A 15,164-nucleotide genomic window follows, 5' to 3' on the forward strand; every position below is an offset into this window, starting at 1 on the left:
CCTGTACACCCCCTCTGTCTATCCCCATCCACCCATCCCCATCCACTGTCTATCTATCCATCCCATCTATCCCCATCCATCCCAATCCACCCCCTCTATCCATCCACCCCCTCTATCTATTCCTGTACACCCCCTCTATCTATCCCCATCCACCCCCTCTATCTATTCCTGTACACCCCCTCTGTCTATCCCCATCCACCCATCCCCATCCACTGTCTATCTATCCATCCCATCTATCCCCATCCATCCCAATCCACCCCCTCTATCCATCCACCCCCTCTATCTATTCCTGTACACCCCCTCTATCTATTCCTGTACACCCATCCCCATCCACTGTCTATCTATCCATCCCATCTATCCCCATCCATCCCAATCCACCCCCTCTATCTATTCCTGTACACCCCCTCTATCTATCCCCATCCACCCCCTCTATCTATCCCCGTACACCCCCTCTATCTATTCCTGTACACCCCCTCTGTCTATCCCCATCCACTCCCTCTATCCATCCACCCATCCCCATCCACTGTCTGTCTATCCATCCCGTCTATCCCCATCCATCCCAATCCATCCCCTCTATCCACCCACCCCCTCTATCTATCCCCATCCGTCCATCCATCCTGTCTATCTATCCCCATCCATCCCAATCCACCCCCTCTATCCATCCACCCCCTCTATCTATCCCCATCCATCCATCCATCCATCCCGTCTATCTATCCCCATCCACCCCCTCTATCTATCCCCATCCGTCCATCCATCCTGTCTATCTATCCCCATCCACCCCCTCTATCTATCTAGCCATCTATCCCCCTCCACCCCCCCCCGCCCGATTTAATCGAGTTTTAACAAACTTTCCCTTGTACAGACCAATTTTCAGGAGCGTCGGGTTCAACCCTTAGCTACCCAGTCCCAGCCAGCAGGTAAAGACATCCCCTCCCATGCTGGGAGCAGCCCTGCAGGAGAAGAGGAAACTGACCAGAGCCACAACACAAAACTGACCAATCCGGGCTCCTTGGGGCAGAGAAATCCCTGGCCGAAGCTGGGCATCTAAATCAATATTTTGGTGCCCAAATAGGATGCTGATCCTGAAGGATGCTCCATGCAGGCCCAAGCGCACCCCTCGAGGAGCTCCCCGCAGAATGGGGGCTGGTTTTAAGTGGTGCTGAGCACTGGGGCGGGGAAGAATCAATGGGGCTGCAGGCGCCTGGCCCCAGCCATCTCAAGTTATCAAGCTGTATGGCTGTCTAACCCTAAGCCCCAGCCCCCGCCCATGGCCCCAGGCACTGCTAAACACAGAACAAAGCAGCAGGCCCCACCCCAGGGAGCTTAGTCTCTAAGGTGCCACAAGTACTCCTTTTCTTTTTGCAGATACAGACTAACACGCTGCTGCTCTGAAGCCTCTCAAAATCAGCGTCACCAACTCTCACGATTTTAACTTGTGATACTGGAGGTTTCTCCTGAAGACCCACCTGCCAGGGTCACGGCCTCCTGCGAGAACCTCTCCTTTCCTCATTACGATGATTTAATAAAAGCTACTTGCAAGCCCTCACATCTGTGGGGTGGAGAAAGGGGAAGACAGGACTCTCAGGAACCAGGCGGCCAGTGAGCAGAGCCGCACCTTTATGATATTTTAAATCTCAGGGGTTTGAAGCTGATCTCCTGAAGTTTGGAGGCCGGACTTGTGAAGCCTGATGCCACAGCCAAGCCAAGGGCTGGTTTTGGAAAGTTTGGTGCAGACGAGGACGATGCTGGAAAGTCCTGCTGGGTGAAATTTCCAAAAGTGCCTAAGTCCCCTTTTCAAAAGTCACTGAGGCACTTAGGAGCCTGAGTCTCATTGAAAGTTGATGGCAGTTAGGTTCCTAACTCTCCTAGGTGTTCTGTGAGTCCCAATGGGCGCCTTAGACACCTAAAGATCTTTAGAAATCTGGCCCTAGCTCCTAAACCCCTTAGGAAAATGTTCTCCTTCTAATCAGCTCAGGTGACATTAATAACCCAGGGAAGGAGAGAGATACAAATGGGACCAGATGCTGCCCTGGTCCTGACATGAAGCCAGGGTGAGACCAGAGATTGCACCAGATTGACCCCAACGGGGCCAAGAGCCCCATCCACCCAGCTCTGTTCTGCCAGGAATCCCTTTGAGCTGAGATCTCTCTCTGGCTACCTCCAAAGCAGAGCCTTGTCCTTCGGAAATGGGGTTCAAGTCAGCAGCTGCCTCGCCAAGGAGCCCCTCCCTTCCCCTGCGCGGGTCGGGCTGCAGCCAAGTGCCGGATCTGCTGAGACTGGAAATCCAACGCCACTGGCTGACGTCTCCCTCACTCTCCTCTTCACGAGGCCTCGAGGTCCCTGGGCACAGACACAAAACAGTTTATGCTTCCCGTAAGCTGCTGCACCGCCCCCCCCCCCCATAAATCTTCAGCCGTGGGGGAGGGGAAACAGCCCAGTGACCATGGCCTGGCAGGGAAATGCTCATCAAGAAGAAACCAGTCGGGCGCTCAGGGGCCATTTAAAGGCCATTAGCCCAGTATCATCTGTCTGCGCAGCCCGCTGAGCGGCTCCAAAGCTCGTCTCCCTCCCCAGCAGGGACTGGGCCAAGAAAAGCTTTTCCCTCCCCCACCCTGTGGCTCATGATCAGGGATGCAGGAGAACTAGTCACTGGGGGTGAGCGCTGGCCCCGCCCCATGGGAAAACCGACTTCTTGGTCACCTGCACAAGACAGGTAGGGGGTGGGGGGAAGGAAGGCCAGGAAGCGGAGAGGGTCCGTGACAAGACTAGGGGCTGCCGGATGTTGCTCAGGGCACATGGGACTGTGCCCCCCCCCCCCACACACACGTTGGGAGTTGGTGCTCGGGGTTAAAGGGGGCATAATGGGGGGCCGTGTTCCCAGGCCATAGTGATTATCCGTAGCACGGCCGTGCCTGCACGAGGGAGCGAAGCCCCGGCGGGCTGGGTGCTGCATAGACAAGGAGTGAGACAGTCCCTGCCCCAGGCCACGCACAGGCTAGACAGACAAAGGATGGGAGGGAAGGGACATCACCAAGGTCACACAGTAGTTGGTGGCAGAGCTGGAAATAGAACCCAGGAGTCCTGGCTCCCTGCCCAGGCCTGCTCCATTATGTCAATGTTAATAGCTTGAGGCTACACTGATTGGCTCTTGTGGGGTGGGGCCAGAATTTGGTCCTCAGTCAGGACTGCACCTCATCCCCTAAGGAGCTTGAGGCAAGCGAGGTGTGGATGGGCCCCAGCCAAGGACAAAGTCCCCTCTCCCGCCACACAGGGCTGAGCAGAGGCTGCACCCTGCAGTGGGGCTGGCTGGGTGTCTGGGGAGGCCTGGGCCCTGCAGTGGGGCTGGCCGGGTGTCTGGGGAGGCCTGGGCCCTGCAGTGGGGCTGGCTGGGTGGGTCATTGACTGGTGGAACGGTGAGGCCGGAGGCGTCTGGGGGGTGGGAGAGCCAGTGGGTAGCGGGAGGCGGTAGGGGGACAGGGCTGTTTCAGGCTGGCTCTGTGGGCTGGGCTGGGAGCTCTCTGCAGGGGAAGGATCCATCAGGCGGATCCAGCTGCATTACCCCCAACAGCCCGGAGCCAGGCGGGCCCAGCTGCTCCACATCCACCTCCCCAGCACCTCGCAGCCACCCCGCTCTGCCCCTGCCCCAGATGGGAGGGGGTGCAGCAGAGGGAGCTGACGGGGGGTTTATGGCATGCGGGGGGGGGGATGTTTGCAGCCTCCACTCCCACTCGTTGGCCACAGGCGGAGTTGGGGGGGGTTGGAGGGTCACCACAGCTTCAGCTCCCCGCTTTGCTTGATCCTGGAGGCACTGCATGGCTGGAGAGGGAAGAGTCCCGCTGTATCCGGAACGGGGCCTGGAGCTGCTCAACCCCTCTGCAGCCTGTGTGCGTGGAGGGGTGGGGGGGTTGCTGTTCGACCAGCAGCAGCCCCCCGGACACAAGCATCTGAGAGCTGGAGCTGCGCCCCCTCCAGGGGTCACAGTACAGGTGAGAGACGCCATGTCCTGCTCTGGGGCTGCAGGGCGTGGCTCTGCCCAGTGCCCTCTGGTTGGGTGCGGAAGGGGGGGCAGATCCCTGCCCAGCCCCCCCGGCTCCCTGGCATGTGAGAGGGTCTGGCTGTCAGCGATGGGCCTGGCTCAGACGGAGACGGCTGGCTGAGGCAGGGCAGGTTGGCAGCGCCAGGCTGTATCTTGTCTGGGGCAGGGCCGCCTGCTCCCCAAACAACAGCCCCCCCTGCCCCGCCCCACGGGAGGAGACCCACCGGGGGCTGCGGCGGCAGCTGCAGGGGGGCTCACAAACAGAGAGGGCGGAGGTGGGGGGATGCGTGTGCAAGCGAGCTGGAGGCGTGAGCCCAGCTCTGCGGGGACTGGACCCACCCAGCTGCCCCTGCCGCTGGGGAGGCGTCTGGCTGGGCTGGGCAAGGCAGTAACAGCACTGAAGTCCTGACCCGGGGGGGGGTTCCCGTTCACCAAAGCCCCCCAGGGCACCCCCAGGCTCCATCCACGTTGTGCTGTCCTCAGCCAGCTCTGGCCCTGTGTGTGTGACCCCAGCATGAGACCCCCCAGCCTGGCTCCTGGACACGGACCCACCCCCAGGGGAAGGAGCCAACACCCTGCCAGTCATGCAGGGAGTTTAAACACCACTGATGCCGGGCTGCTCTCTGCTGTAGCTGGGGAGAGGGGGGCAGGACCGCTGGGTTCTCTCCCCCCCCCCCCCGCTCGCTCTGGAAGTGGAGCGGGGTCTAGTGGCTGGGGGCGGGGGGTGCTAAGAGCCCTGGCTTCTGTTGCCAGCTCTGGGAGGGAAGTGGGGCACGGTGGTTAGGGAGGGGGGGGATGGTGGGTGCCAGGACTCCTGGGTTCTATGTGCAGGTCCGTGGGGCAGTGGGGCACGGTGGTTAGGGAGGGGGGGGATGGTGGGTGCCAGGACTCCTGGGTTCTATGTGCAGGTCCGTGGGGCAGTGGGGCGCGGTGGTCAGAGGGGGGGTGGTGGGTGCCAGGACTCCTGGGTTCTATGTGCAGGTCCGTGGGGCAGTGGGGCGCGGTGGTTAGAGGGGGGATGGTGGGTGCCAGGACTCCTGGGTTCTATGTGCAGGTCCGTGGGGCAGTGGGGCGCGGTGGTTGGGGGGGGGATGGTGGGTGCCAGGACTCCTGGGTTCTGTGTGCAGGTCCGTGGGGCGCGGTGGTCAGAGGGGGGATGGTGGGTACCAGGACTCCTGGGTTCTATGTGCAGGTCCGTGGGGCAGTGGGGCGCGGTGGTCAGAGGGGGGATGGTGGGTGCCAGGACTCCTGGGTTCTATGTGCAGGTCCGTGGGGCAGTGGGGCGCGGTGGTTAGGGAGGGGGGGGATGGTGGGTGCCAGGACTCCTGGGTTCTATGTGCAGGTCCGTGGGGCGCGGTGGTTAGAGGGGGAAGGGGGGTAGCCAGCCCCTCTGGGAGGTCCCTGCGCCCCGCAGCAAAACTCACCCAGCTCCTCCGCCAGCCCCACTTCTCCGCCCCGGGATCCAATAGCTGACACCCCCCCACCCACCGTGTCCTGGGAGGGGGGACTCGGGGGGGGGGGGGCTGGGCTCCCGGGGCTCTGGCCGGCGGCCGGGGGGGGGCGGAGCCTACCCCCCCCCCCGCGCTATAAAGCAGCAGCCCGGAGCCGGCGGCTCTTTCCATCGCCAGCCGCGAGGCCGGGCCAGGATCCGGATCGGGGCCGCCGCGCAGCAGCCATGAGCGCCCGGGCCACCTCGTACCGCCGCGTCTTCGGGCCGCCGCCGCTGCTCTCGCCGGGCTCGGGCTCCTCCGCCGCGCGCCTGCTGGGCGCGCCGGGCCCTGCGCGCTCCGCGCAGTGGGCGCGCGGCTCGTTGCGCGCCGCGCAGCCGGCCCGCCTGGCCCCGGGCGCCGCGCGGCTGGACTGGGCGCTGGCCGAGGCGCTGAACCGCGAGTTCCTGGCCACGCGCGGCAGCGAGAAGGCGGCGCTGCAGGAGCTCAACGACCGCTTCGCCAGCTTCATCGAGAGGGTGCGCGCCCTGGAGGCGCACAACGCGGCGCTGCGCGCCCAGCTGGGCCAGGCGCAGGCCCGCGAGCCCGCGCGCGCCGCCGACCTGTGCCAGGGCGAGCTGCGCGACCTGCGGCGCCAGCTGGAGCAGCTGGGCCAGGAGCGGGACCGCGCTCAGGTGGAGCGGGACAACCTGGCCGAGGACCTGGCCGCGCTCAAGCAGAGGTGAGGGGGCCGGAGTGCGGGGAGGGGGCGCGGGGGAGTGGGGGGTGGGTTATGGGGAGGGGCGGTAGGGATGGGGAGGGGAGTGGGGGGGTGCAGGGGAAGGGCGGTAGGGATGGGGAGGGGAGTGGGGGGTGGGTTATGGGGAGGGGGCGCGGGGGAGGGGCGGTAGGGATGGGGAGGGGAGTGGGGGGTGGGTTATGGGGGGTGCAGGGGAAGGGCAGTAGGGATGGGGAGGGGAGTGGGGGGTGGGTTATGGGGAGGGGGCGCAGGGGAGAGGGGTAGGGATGGGCAGCAGCGCAGGGGAGTGGGTTATGACGAGGGCGTGCAAGGGAGTGGGGGGTGGGTTATGGGGGGGTGCAGGGGAAGGGCTGTAGGGATGGGCAGGGGAGTGGGGGGTGGGTTATGGGGGAGTGGGGGCGGGGGAGGGTCTGTAGGGAGGGGCAGGGGAGTTGGGGGTGGGTTATGGGAAGGGGGCACAGGGGAAGGCTGTAGGGGTCGGTGGGAATGGGGCACAGGAAGATGGGAGAGAAGAGGTGGAGGGGGCTGGATGGGGAGGGGGGTGATGGAGGAAGGGTTACAGGTGAATGGGGTGCAGGGATCTAGGGGGCTGTGTCAGCAGAGGGGGGAGGGGATGGGGGTGCCGGGCGCTGAGTGCAGTGGGTAATGGGGTGTAGGGTGGGGTTTCTGCTGAGCTCCTCCCCCTGTACTCTTCCAGGGTGGGGGAGCTCGCTGGCTGGCTGATGAGAAAGGGGTGCAGGGGGGTGAAGGGCTGCAGTGGAAAGGGGGGCATAGTTTGGGGTGGAGGGGGTGAGGCTGGGGGGGATGTGGGGGATGAGGTACAAACAGGTTGTGTGGGGCATGGGGATTGCTTGAGGGTGCAGGGAAGGGGCCATGGGGCACACGGGGTGGGGTGGAAAGTGCAGCAGCGTTGGCTCTGTTTGGCCGATGTTCAGGGCAGACTTTGGGCCCCACCCAGCTGCAGCCCAGCCCCCCCCCCCATGCAGGCAGAGCAGCTCTGAGGGCCAGTGGGCTGTGGGGGGCACAGGGTGAGGTTTGGGGGTAGAGCTGGGGCTGGAGAAGGGAAATGGGGAAGGGTGGTGGGTGGGCAGGAGGGGTTGGGGGGAAGGGAGGGGCTGGGAGGATTAGAGGGCAACTGAGGCAGGGATGGGTGGGGCCATAGGTGCTGGAAATAGCGGGGCTGCTGCACCCCCAGGCTTGAAGTGGTTTCCATTGTATACAGGCTTCACAGTTCAGTTCAATGGCTCTCAGCCCCTCCTCCCCCCCCAAAAAAAATTGTTCCAACCCCCCTGGGTGGGACTGGCCCCTCCCTTATAGTGTGGGCCTATGGCCTGGAGGGGACCCTGTCTGCCTTGGGGGAGGGGATATCCCAGCAGTCCCTGGGGCGGGGGGAGGTCTGCAGTCTGGGCACCCCCAGAGCAGCGTCCCCCAAGCCCAAGCACAAGGCGGAGTCGGCAGTGGGTGGGGCACTGAGCTGCTGCATCTGGAACTACGGCACCATGGGTGCAGGGGAGGGAGAGGGGCCCTGCTGCCCCTCTGGGCCCATGGGTGGGGGGGTGCTGCAGGGTGTGGCATCCCCCCTACCCACATGGTCCCTGCAGATGACTGCAGGGCTGGGCTGCTGGCCCCCTGCTGGAGAAGCTGGGGTGGGGGGGGCTTCACAGCTGCCGCCCGCTGCCCTCTGCAGCTGGGAAATCCCCTGCCGCACTGTGATGGGGGGGGGGGGTCTTTATCCTCCAGGGGAGAGGATGGGGTGGGGGCTGTTCACAGTGCAGGATTCCCTCCCCAGCACTGCCCCACCCTCCTCCAATATACCGCAGGGCCCGTACCCCTGGTTTGGGGGGGTGGGGGTGGACCAATGCGGAGCCCCACTCCCCCTGCTCTGCTCAGGTGGGGCTCCGAGCTGGGGCACTTCAGGGGACTGAATTCAGCCATCCCAGGAAGCGGTGGGGGCAGAGAGGCCCCTCTGATCGCTGGCAGTGTTAGTCCCGAGGGGTGAGGGGCAGGTAGCATCCCGGGAGGGAGGACGTGGTGGGGGGAGGCTCACGGGGTGTTCAGGGAGCGTGCGCATGGGGGGTGCTGGCATGAGGGGGTGGGCGTGGCAGGGGCTGGAGGGAGCAGTGTGTGGGTGTGTCCTGCCTGCCTCTGACCCTCTTGCTGTGCCCCCTCCCCCAGGCTGGAGGAGGAGATCCACAGGCGTGAGGATGCAGAGAACAACCTGGTGCTGTTCCGGAAGGTGAGTGTGTGTTGGGGAGGGAGGGTGGGCTGAGGGGCTCTGGAGTCTGTTCACCTGCCCCCCCTTGTATGCACACTTGCACACACTCATACTTGTGCCTGCACTCTTGTTCACGTGCTTGTGCACCTGATCACATACACTTCTGCACGTTCCCATGTGTCTGCTCACACGCTCCCATGCAGCAAGCCCTGGAATCGATGGGCTCTCGCTGTCATTCACATGACACCGTGCCAGCCCCGTGCACTGAGGGGACACGTGGAGCCGAGAGCCGGGCGTCCCCCTGTCCAGGCCGCGTGTGCAAATCCGTGTGATCCAGAGCCCAGCTCTGCCCTGGCCTTGCTCTTAGCAGCCCTGAGCTGCCACGGACTGTAGGCATGGGGTGGAGGGTTGTGACTGGATCTACACCTGCCCCAGTGCAATGCACGCACCACAAGTCGTGAAGCCCTGTGGGCGCGTGCACCCAGGAACATCACCCATGCGATGGTGTCCACATGCTCCGCGCCCACACCCAGGCCTGTGCGCCTCCACGTACACACCTGCATTGGGGGAGACGCGTACGGCCCACGAGCGGTCACACAGGCACTTGCGTACAGGAATACATGTGCAAAAACACCCCCATATGGGCGCGTGTACACACACATAGTCCCCCTCCCCGCCACCTCCAAAAAATGCCCTCCGTGCAGGGAGAGGGCGGGGACCTGTGGGCCGGACTGCCCTCAGCGACCCCCCCCCCACCCCACGGTGGGCCTGTCCCTGGCACTCGGCCCCCTGCCTCCCCCTCCACAGGATGTGGACGACGCCACCCTCTCCCGTCTGGAGCTGGAACGCAAGATCGAGTCGCTGATGGACGAGATAGAGTTCCTGAAGAAGCTGCACGAGGAGGTAGGGGGAAGGTGGGGGGCACAGAGGGGAGGCAAAGGAGGGAGGTGTGGGAGTGGGAGGGGATGGGGGGGGGGGACTCAGCAGTAGCCAGCTGTTCCCTGGGCTTGCCAGTGGCCAAGGTACCTTTCCGCCATCTCGTGGTGAAGAGCAGAACTGCAGTACAGCCCCACCCTGCGCCAGGCTGCCGCGCACCTGGGTGAAGGGCGGGGGGGGGTGGCGGTGGCACAGATGGGACCCCAGTACTAGGCTCACAAACTTCTGGGTGCAGCTGGGGCCCCACATGCGTCAGATTTCAGGGCGTCTCATGGTCTCTCTTGTCCCTGTGCGTGTGGCTGGCGTGTCTGTGCGTGTGGCTGGCGTGTCTGTGCGTGTGGCTGGCGTGTGCAGGAGCTGCGTGACATGCAGGTGAGCGTTCACAGCCAGCAGGTGCAGGTGGAGATGGAGCCGGTCAAGCCAGACCTGACGGCCGCGCTGCGCGACATCCGCACCCAGTATGAGAGCATCGCGGTGAAGAACCTGCAGGAGGCCGAGGAGTGGTACAAGTCCAAGGTACTGGCCCCAGTCGTGGCCCCCCGGGGCGAAGGTGCCCCATATGCTCTCTGTGCCTGCCCGTGCCCGCAGGGGGAGCCGGGGGCGGAGGGGGCGGACATGTGGGGCACGGCTGCTCCTGCTGCGGGGGGAACAACCTCACCTGCAGCAAGCTCCCCCTGCACCTCGCTGGGGTGGCATTTTGGGGGGTCCTAAGACCCCCTCCCCGACACTCCCTCCCTCCCTCTCAGTTTGCCGACCTGTCGGACGCAGCCAACCGGAACCACGAGGCGCTGCGCCAGGCCAAGCAGGAGATGAACGAGTCCCGGAGGCAGATCCAGAGCCTGACCTGCGAGGTGGACGGGCTGAAGGGAACCGTGAGTACTGTTTGGAGGGGTGGGGGGACCCCAGTGCCCCATAGCACTGCTCTGAGGGAAGAGCGCCTCCTGGTGGAGCTCCCTGCAGCAGCTGGTTGTATCCCCTGTGTTTGAACTGGGAATCACAGTCCAGCTTGCTTTCTGCTGCACAGCTCCCCCCCGCCCCGCCCCAAATGGTGGGGAGCAGCTGCCTCCGGATGGGATGTAGAGGGAGCGGGGAGAGACCGGACCCCTTTGGACCAGGAGTCCGACGCCTGCCCTCCCGCCCGTGGCCAGAACGAGGCGCTGCTGCGCCAGATGCAGCAGCTGGAGGACCAGTATGGGGCGGAGGTCGGCAGTTACCAGGACACGGTGGGGCGGCTGGAGCAGGAGATCCAGCACCTGAAGGAGGAGATGGCACGGCACCTGCGCGAGTACCAGGACCTGCTCAATGTCAAGATGGCGCTGGACATCGAGATCGCCACCTACCGCAAGCTGCTGGAGGGCGAGGAGAACAGGTGGGCGTGGCACTGGATAGCCCGGCTGGCAAGTGCCACGGGGAGAGGGGGGCGGCACGGCTCTCCGGATGCCAGGAGGGTGCCTCTGTCGCAAGGGGTGGGGTATTGCAAGGGAGGGGGCTGCTGTCCACGCTCTCCTGTTCCCCTTCGTCTCCAAGGGGGCCGGGTGGGGTGAAGGATAAGCAGGGGCCTTCTGCCACTCATTGCGCTCTTTGACCCCTCCCTCAGGATCACGATCCCCATCCACTCACTGGCCTCCCTCAGCATGAAAACTTCGGGTAAGTGAGCAGCCACGTGGGGGTGTCTGTCCCTGCCTCCCCCAGGAATCTCTGCCCCTCCCCAGCCAGTGTTTTGGGGGCTCCCTGCATCCTTCCCCAGGTGTCTGGGGTGTCACTGGCCTCTGCCAATTGTGTGGGGTCAGCTGCATCCAGCTGCTCTCGCTGGGGAACCTGGGAAACAACTCTGTCGCTGAGCAGTATCATTAGGGGCAGCACCTGCCCGTTGCGGGATCTTCCCCAGTCGTGGCCAGAGTCTGCTGTCCTGGTGCACACCCAGCCCAGGACTTGGAGGCCTCACTCTGGGGGAGTGGGTTCAGTGGCTGCAGCCCCTTCCTCTCTCATGGCCGCCCTGCACCCCCCTGCCCAGTGCCCGAGCCGGAGCAGACCATGGAGAGCCATACCAGGAAAATGGTTCTGATCAAAACCATTGAGACCCGGAATGGAGAGGTGAGTCTCCACCCCTCAGTGCGGGGAAGCCCCGGTCAGGAGAGGAGGATGGGGAGCTGTCAGGATGCAATGTGCCAAGCCGAGGGTATCAGGGTGTTAGGGGATGAGGTCAGGGCAGAGGTTCCCTGGGGGTTCAGCTGTCATTCAAATCCCAGCACATGCAAGGAGAAGTAGCAGTGTCTAGTGGTTAGAGCAGGGAGGCAGGACTCCTGGGTTCTATGACCAGCTGAGGGTGGAGTGAGCTAGTGATTGGAGCAGGGGATGGGACCCAGGACTCCTGGGTTCTGTACAAAGCTATTGGGGAGCATGGTGTAGTGGCTACAGCAGGGATCCCTAGGACTCCTGGGTTCTGTTCCTAGCTCTGCCTCTCTTGGGCTAATCGATTCCCCCTCTCTGCTGGGGATAGTGCTGGGGCAGGGGGCTTTGGGGGCAGGGCCTGGCGGAAGGGCTCCAGGATCCTTGGTGGCGGGGGACGTAGCCAGGCGCTGGGGCTGAGGGGATGGCGGGGTGGGGTCTAATCCTGCGGTCTGTTCCATCCTGCCCCTGCCCGCACACGGCAGGTGGTGACTGAGTCGAGGAAGGAGCAGAGAAGCGAGCTGGACAAGTGATCCCGACACCAGGCCTCTGCCCTGGACCAAGGCGATGGCGTGAAACTGACATGCAGAAGCCACTGCGAGACCCCTGCTGCAGCCCCCCACCTGCTCCCAGCCACACTGGCCTTATTACTACTGATACCTCTGACAGCCCTGCCGCACTGCCCCATCCTCCCAGCCTGCCTGCCCCCACAGTGCACCCAGAGGGGTGAGCACAGCAATACCCCCTCACAGCCCAGGGGCAGGGGCTCCTGCAGGGAAAGGAGCCTGGGGGCCCTGCCTCCTGATCCCCCACGCCTTTGCCCCTCTCACCACATGCTGTTTCCTCTGTCCCACCCCTGTCCTGGGCACTTGGATCTGACCTGGCTGCTTTTCTGCTCCAGCTCTGCTTTGGGGAGGTAACTGACCTTCCCAGACTAGCCCTTCTGAGGGGGTAGAGCAGGATTAGGGTGACCTGACAGCAAGTGTAAAAAAATCGGGACGGGGGTGGGGGGTAATAGGAGCCTATATAAGAGAGAGCCCCCAAATTGGGACTGTCCCTATAAAATCGGGACATCTGGTCACCCTCAGCAGCTCCCCCTCTGGCCACTGCCTGGGCTCTGCCCATACAAACCTCAAGACCACTACCCAGTCCCTGGAGCGACTGCTGAGACCAGTCCCCAGATCCGGGCCTGCTGCTCCATCCCACCACGATTCCCGCTCCCGAGGCAGAGGCCCTGACCAAGTTTGGTACCAAAGAGGCGTGATGCTGAAGCTGATGCCAGAGAGGCGTTGTCCTGGTTCCGCTCTCGACCCTGGACTGTGGAGGGGTGGTGCCTCCCGCCAGCTCTTCCCAGTGCTGACAGGGTTCCTGCTAACAGAGCACTAGGGTCAGTGCTGTACCAGAGCCTCCGTTTGCGAGTGTGATCCCAATGTCTGATTGCAATTCTTACGGCTGCTACTGCTGTCTGACACGGTGCCCGTTCCCAGGGCAGAGTGCGGCCAGGCCCCAAATTCTGACCCTGATCAGTCCAGAAACTGCGTTTTAGGACAGAAGAAACCAATGGCAGGGACTACTCACCACGGCTGGATTTCTAGCCCCAGAGCGCTCAGCCTGGACTCCTGCTCCCCAGGTAAAGTCCCAATACAAATGGCTGATGTTGACGCAGTTCCTCGTCCCACTACTGACTCTTCTCATTGCTGCTGAATCTCTGAGTCGACTCTCCTTTGTGCTGCTGAGGAGCAGCTGGGCATGATCCCTTTCCCAGGGCTAAGGCCATGTTCACCACCCAGTACTGATTGATGCCTGCTGCCGGCTCCTGGCTCTGATTTCTGCTTTGACCCCAAATCCCAGCGCTGAAAGGGATAACTGCCACACGCTGCTCCACAACCGTGCCGAGTGAGACCAGGTGGGTGAGCTAATGCCCGTTACGGGACCAGCTTCTCTGGGTGAAAGAGACAACAGCAGTTGGTCCAAGAAAACAGATTAGCTCATCCACCTTGTGTCTTTAGTATCCTGGGCCACAACCGGCACTACTGAAGGTCCAGTGCAGTCCCCAATTGTGATTCCTTCCCCAAGGAGCCCTGCTGTGGTACTGAGTCTCCGTTCTCCTTTTGAACGGATCCCTGTCTGCCTGATAGCCCTCGTGCCTCTCTGGGATTTTAGACACGTTCTTAGTTCTCAGGTCCTGCTACGGGAGAGTTTCTTCTCCCGATTTTCGGCCCTCGCTCTAATACTTGAACAGATGCATGGAACGAGGTTTCCTGCTGCTGAAATGTGCTGCTCTTCCATCTCAGTAGCGATTCCTGAGCCCGCTACCTCCTGCTGTGCTTTTCCCATTCTGCTCCCACGAGTGAGTCCCACAGCACCTTCCTGAGCCTGACGGCTGCTAAATATACAGTCCCAAAATGCTTTACCCCACGGCCCTCCCCGCATGTCTGTGCTCTGGGCACAGGCCGTGCCTGACTCGGATCCACCTCCCTTGCCCTAGCTCTGCCTTTAACCAGGGGGCTGGGGTAGGGACCCCTCACCCTGCCAGAACGAGACACGCTGGAGACTCTGAGTAGGTGCAGGCTAGTTGCTTTGGTGCTCCCTGATCTGCCTGGACGACGAGGGTTGCCCAGCGCTCGGCCTTGGTGTTGAACGTGCCCTGTCTTGCTTTACTGGCCACTAAAGATCATCACAAGGAATCTCTGCGTCTGCCTCTCGTCTGTGCCTCCTTGTCCCAGTGTCTGGTATCTCCACCCAGGGGCAGGGGGGAGAGGCCTCAGGTTTGACCCCTTCAGGCAGTGCCCACCAAAGGGCCCCTGTCTGAGGTGAGTTGTCAGCTCTTAGGCCTAGTGGGCAAGTGGTGCCATCCCAAAATAACCTCACCCCACTTGGACCTAGCAGACCTCCTGGGTTGGCAGCCACTGTGGGGGGGGCCAAGCTCCCTGCCTGTCCCTTTAGGGCAGCATGAGGTGTGGTGGTGGCGATGGGTGAGGGGGAGCTCGCCCATGCTGTGTCTGCTGGGGGGGTGGCGAGAGGTTAGATTCAGAGGAGGGCCCTACAGGCAGTAGTGCCTCTTCACCCCTTCCACTGCAGCTCTCGGCCCTGGCCAGCTCCCCGCTTCCAGGGAGGGGATGTCGTGTAGGAATCCAGGCGGACCGCGGAGTAAGCTGTGGCCATGCTGCACAGTGAGATCCAGGCGCACAGGGGTGATCTGTGGGCACAGCAGTGCCACAGGGCTGTCCGTGGGGCTGTGTCAAGCTGTGCCTGGTTGCCAAGACCTCGCACCATGGTATGACGCTGCCGTCTGACCTGGTGGAGCTAGCTGAGGGGCGACCTCACAGCAGGATGGGCACCAGCCAGTGACTGACAACCATGGGGAGTGTCTGGCATGGCCCAGTGCCAGGGCCTGGCCCAGTGCCAGGGCCTGGCCCCCTGGCATGATGCTGCAATGTGACCAGGAGCCGGGCCCTGACCCCTGTGGGCCCTTGGCGTGACCTGGAGCCGGGGCCGTGGCCCCTGTGGGCCCTTGGCGTGACCTGGAGCCGGGCCCTGACCCCTGTGGGCCCTTGGCGTGACCAGGAGCCGGGCCCTGACCCCTGTGGGCCCTTGGCGTGACCAGGAGCCGGGCCCTGA

The 15,164-nt window shown here is 63.3% G+C and overlaps 1 protein-coding gene across 2 annotated transcripts; it reads left to right on the forward strand.

Moving 5' to 3' along the window:
• Positions 1-5,603: 5,603 nt before the first annotated feature.
• On the forward strand, positions 5,604-14,230 carry PRPH (peripherin). Of its 2 annotated transcripts, XM_073318708.2 has the most exons (9): positions 5,604-6,205; positions 8,399-8,459; positions 9,246-9,341; positions 9,729-9,890; positions 10,121-10,246; positions 10,523-10,743; positions 10,972-11,021; positions 11,389-11,468; positions 12,029-14,230. In XM_073318708.2, exons 1-9 carry the CDS (start codon positions 5,712-5,714, stop codon positions 12,074-12,076), a joined length of 1,338 nt encoding a protein of 445 aa, XP_073174809.1. In that variant the 5' UTR covers positions 5,604-5,711; the 3' UTR covers positions 12,077-14,230. The 2 variants fall into 2 exon arrangements, with proteins under 2 accessions (XP_073174809.1, XP_073174808.1); XM_073318707.2 differs by lacking the exon at positions 12,029-14,230 and having other exon boundaries at positions 11,389-11,881.
• Positions 14,231-15,164: the final 934 nt, after the last annotated feature.

Source organism: Lepidochelys kempii, chromosome 20 (assembly GCF_965140285.1).
Source record: "Lepidochelys kempii isolate rLepKem1 chromosome 20, rLepKem1.hap1, whole genome shotgun sequence".
NCBI lineage: Eukaryota > Metazoa > Chordata > Testudines > Cheloniidae > Lepidochelys > Lepidochelys kempii.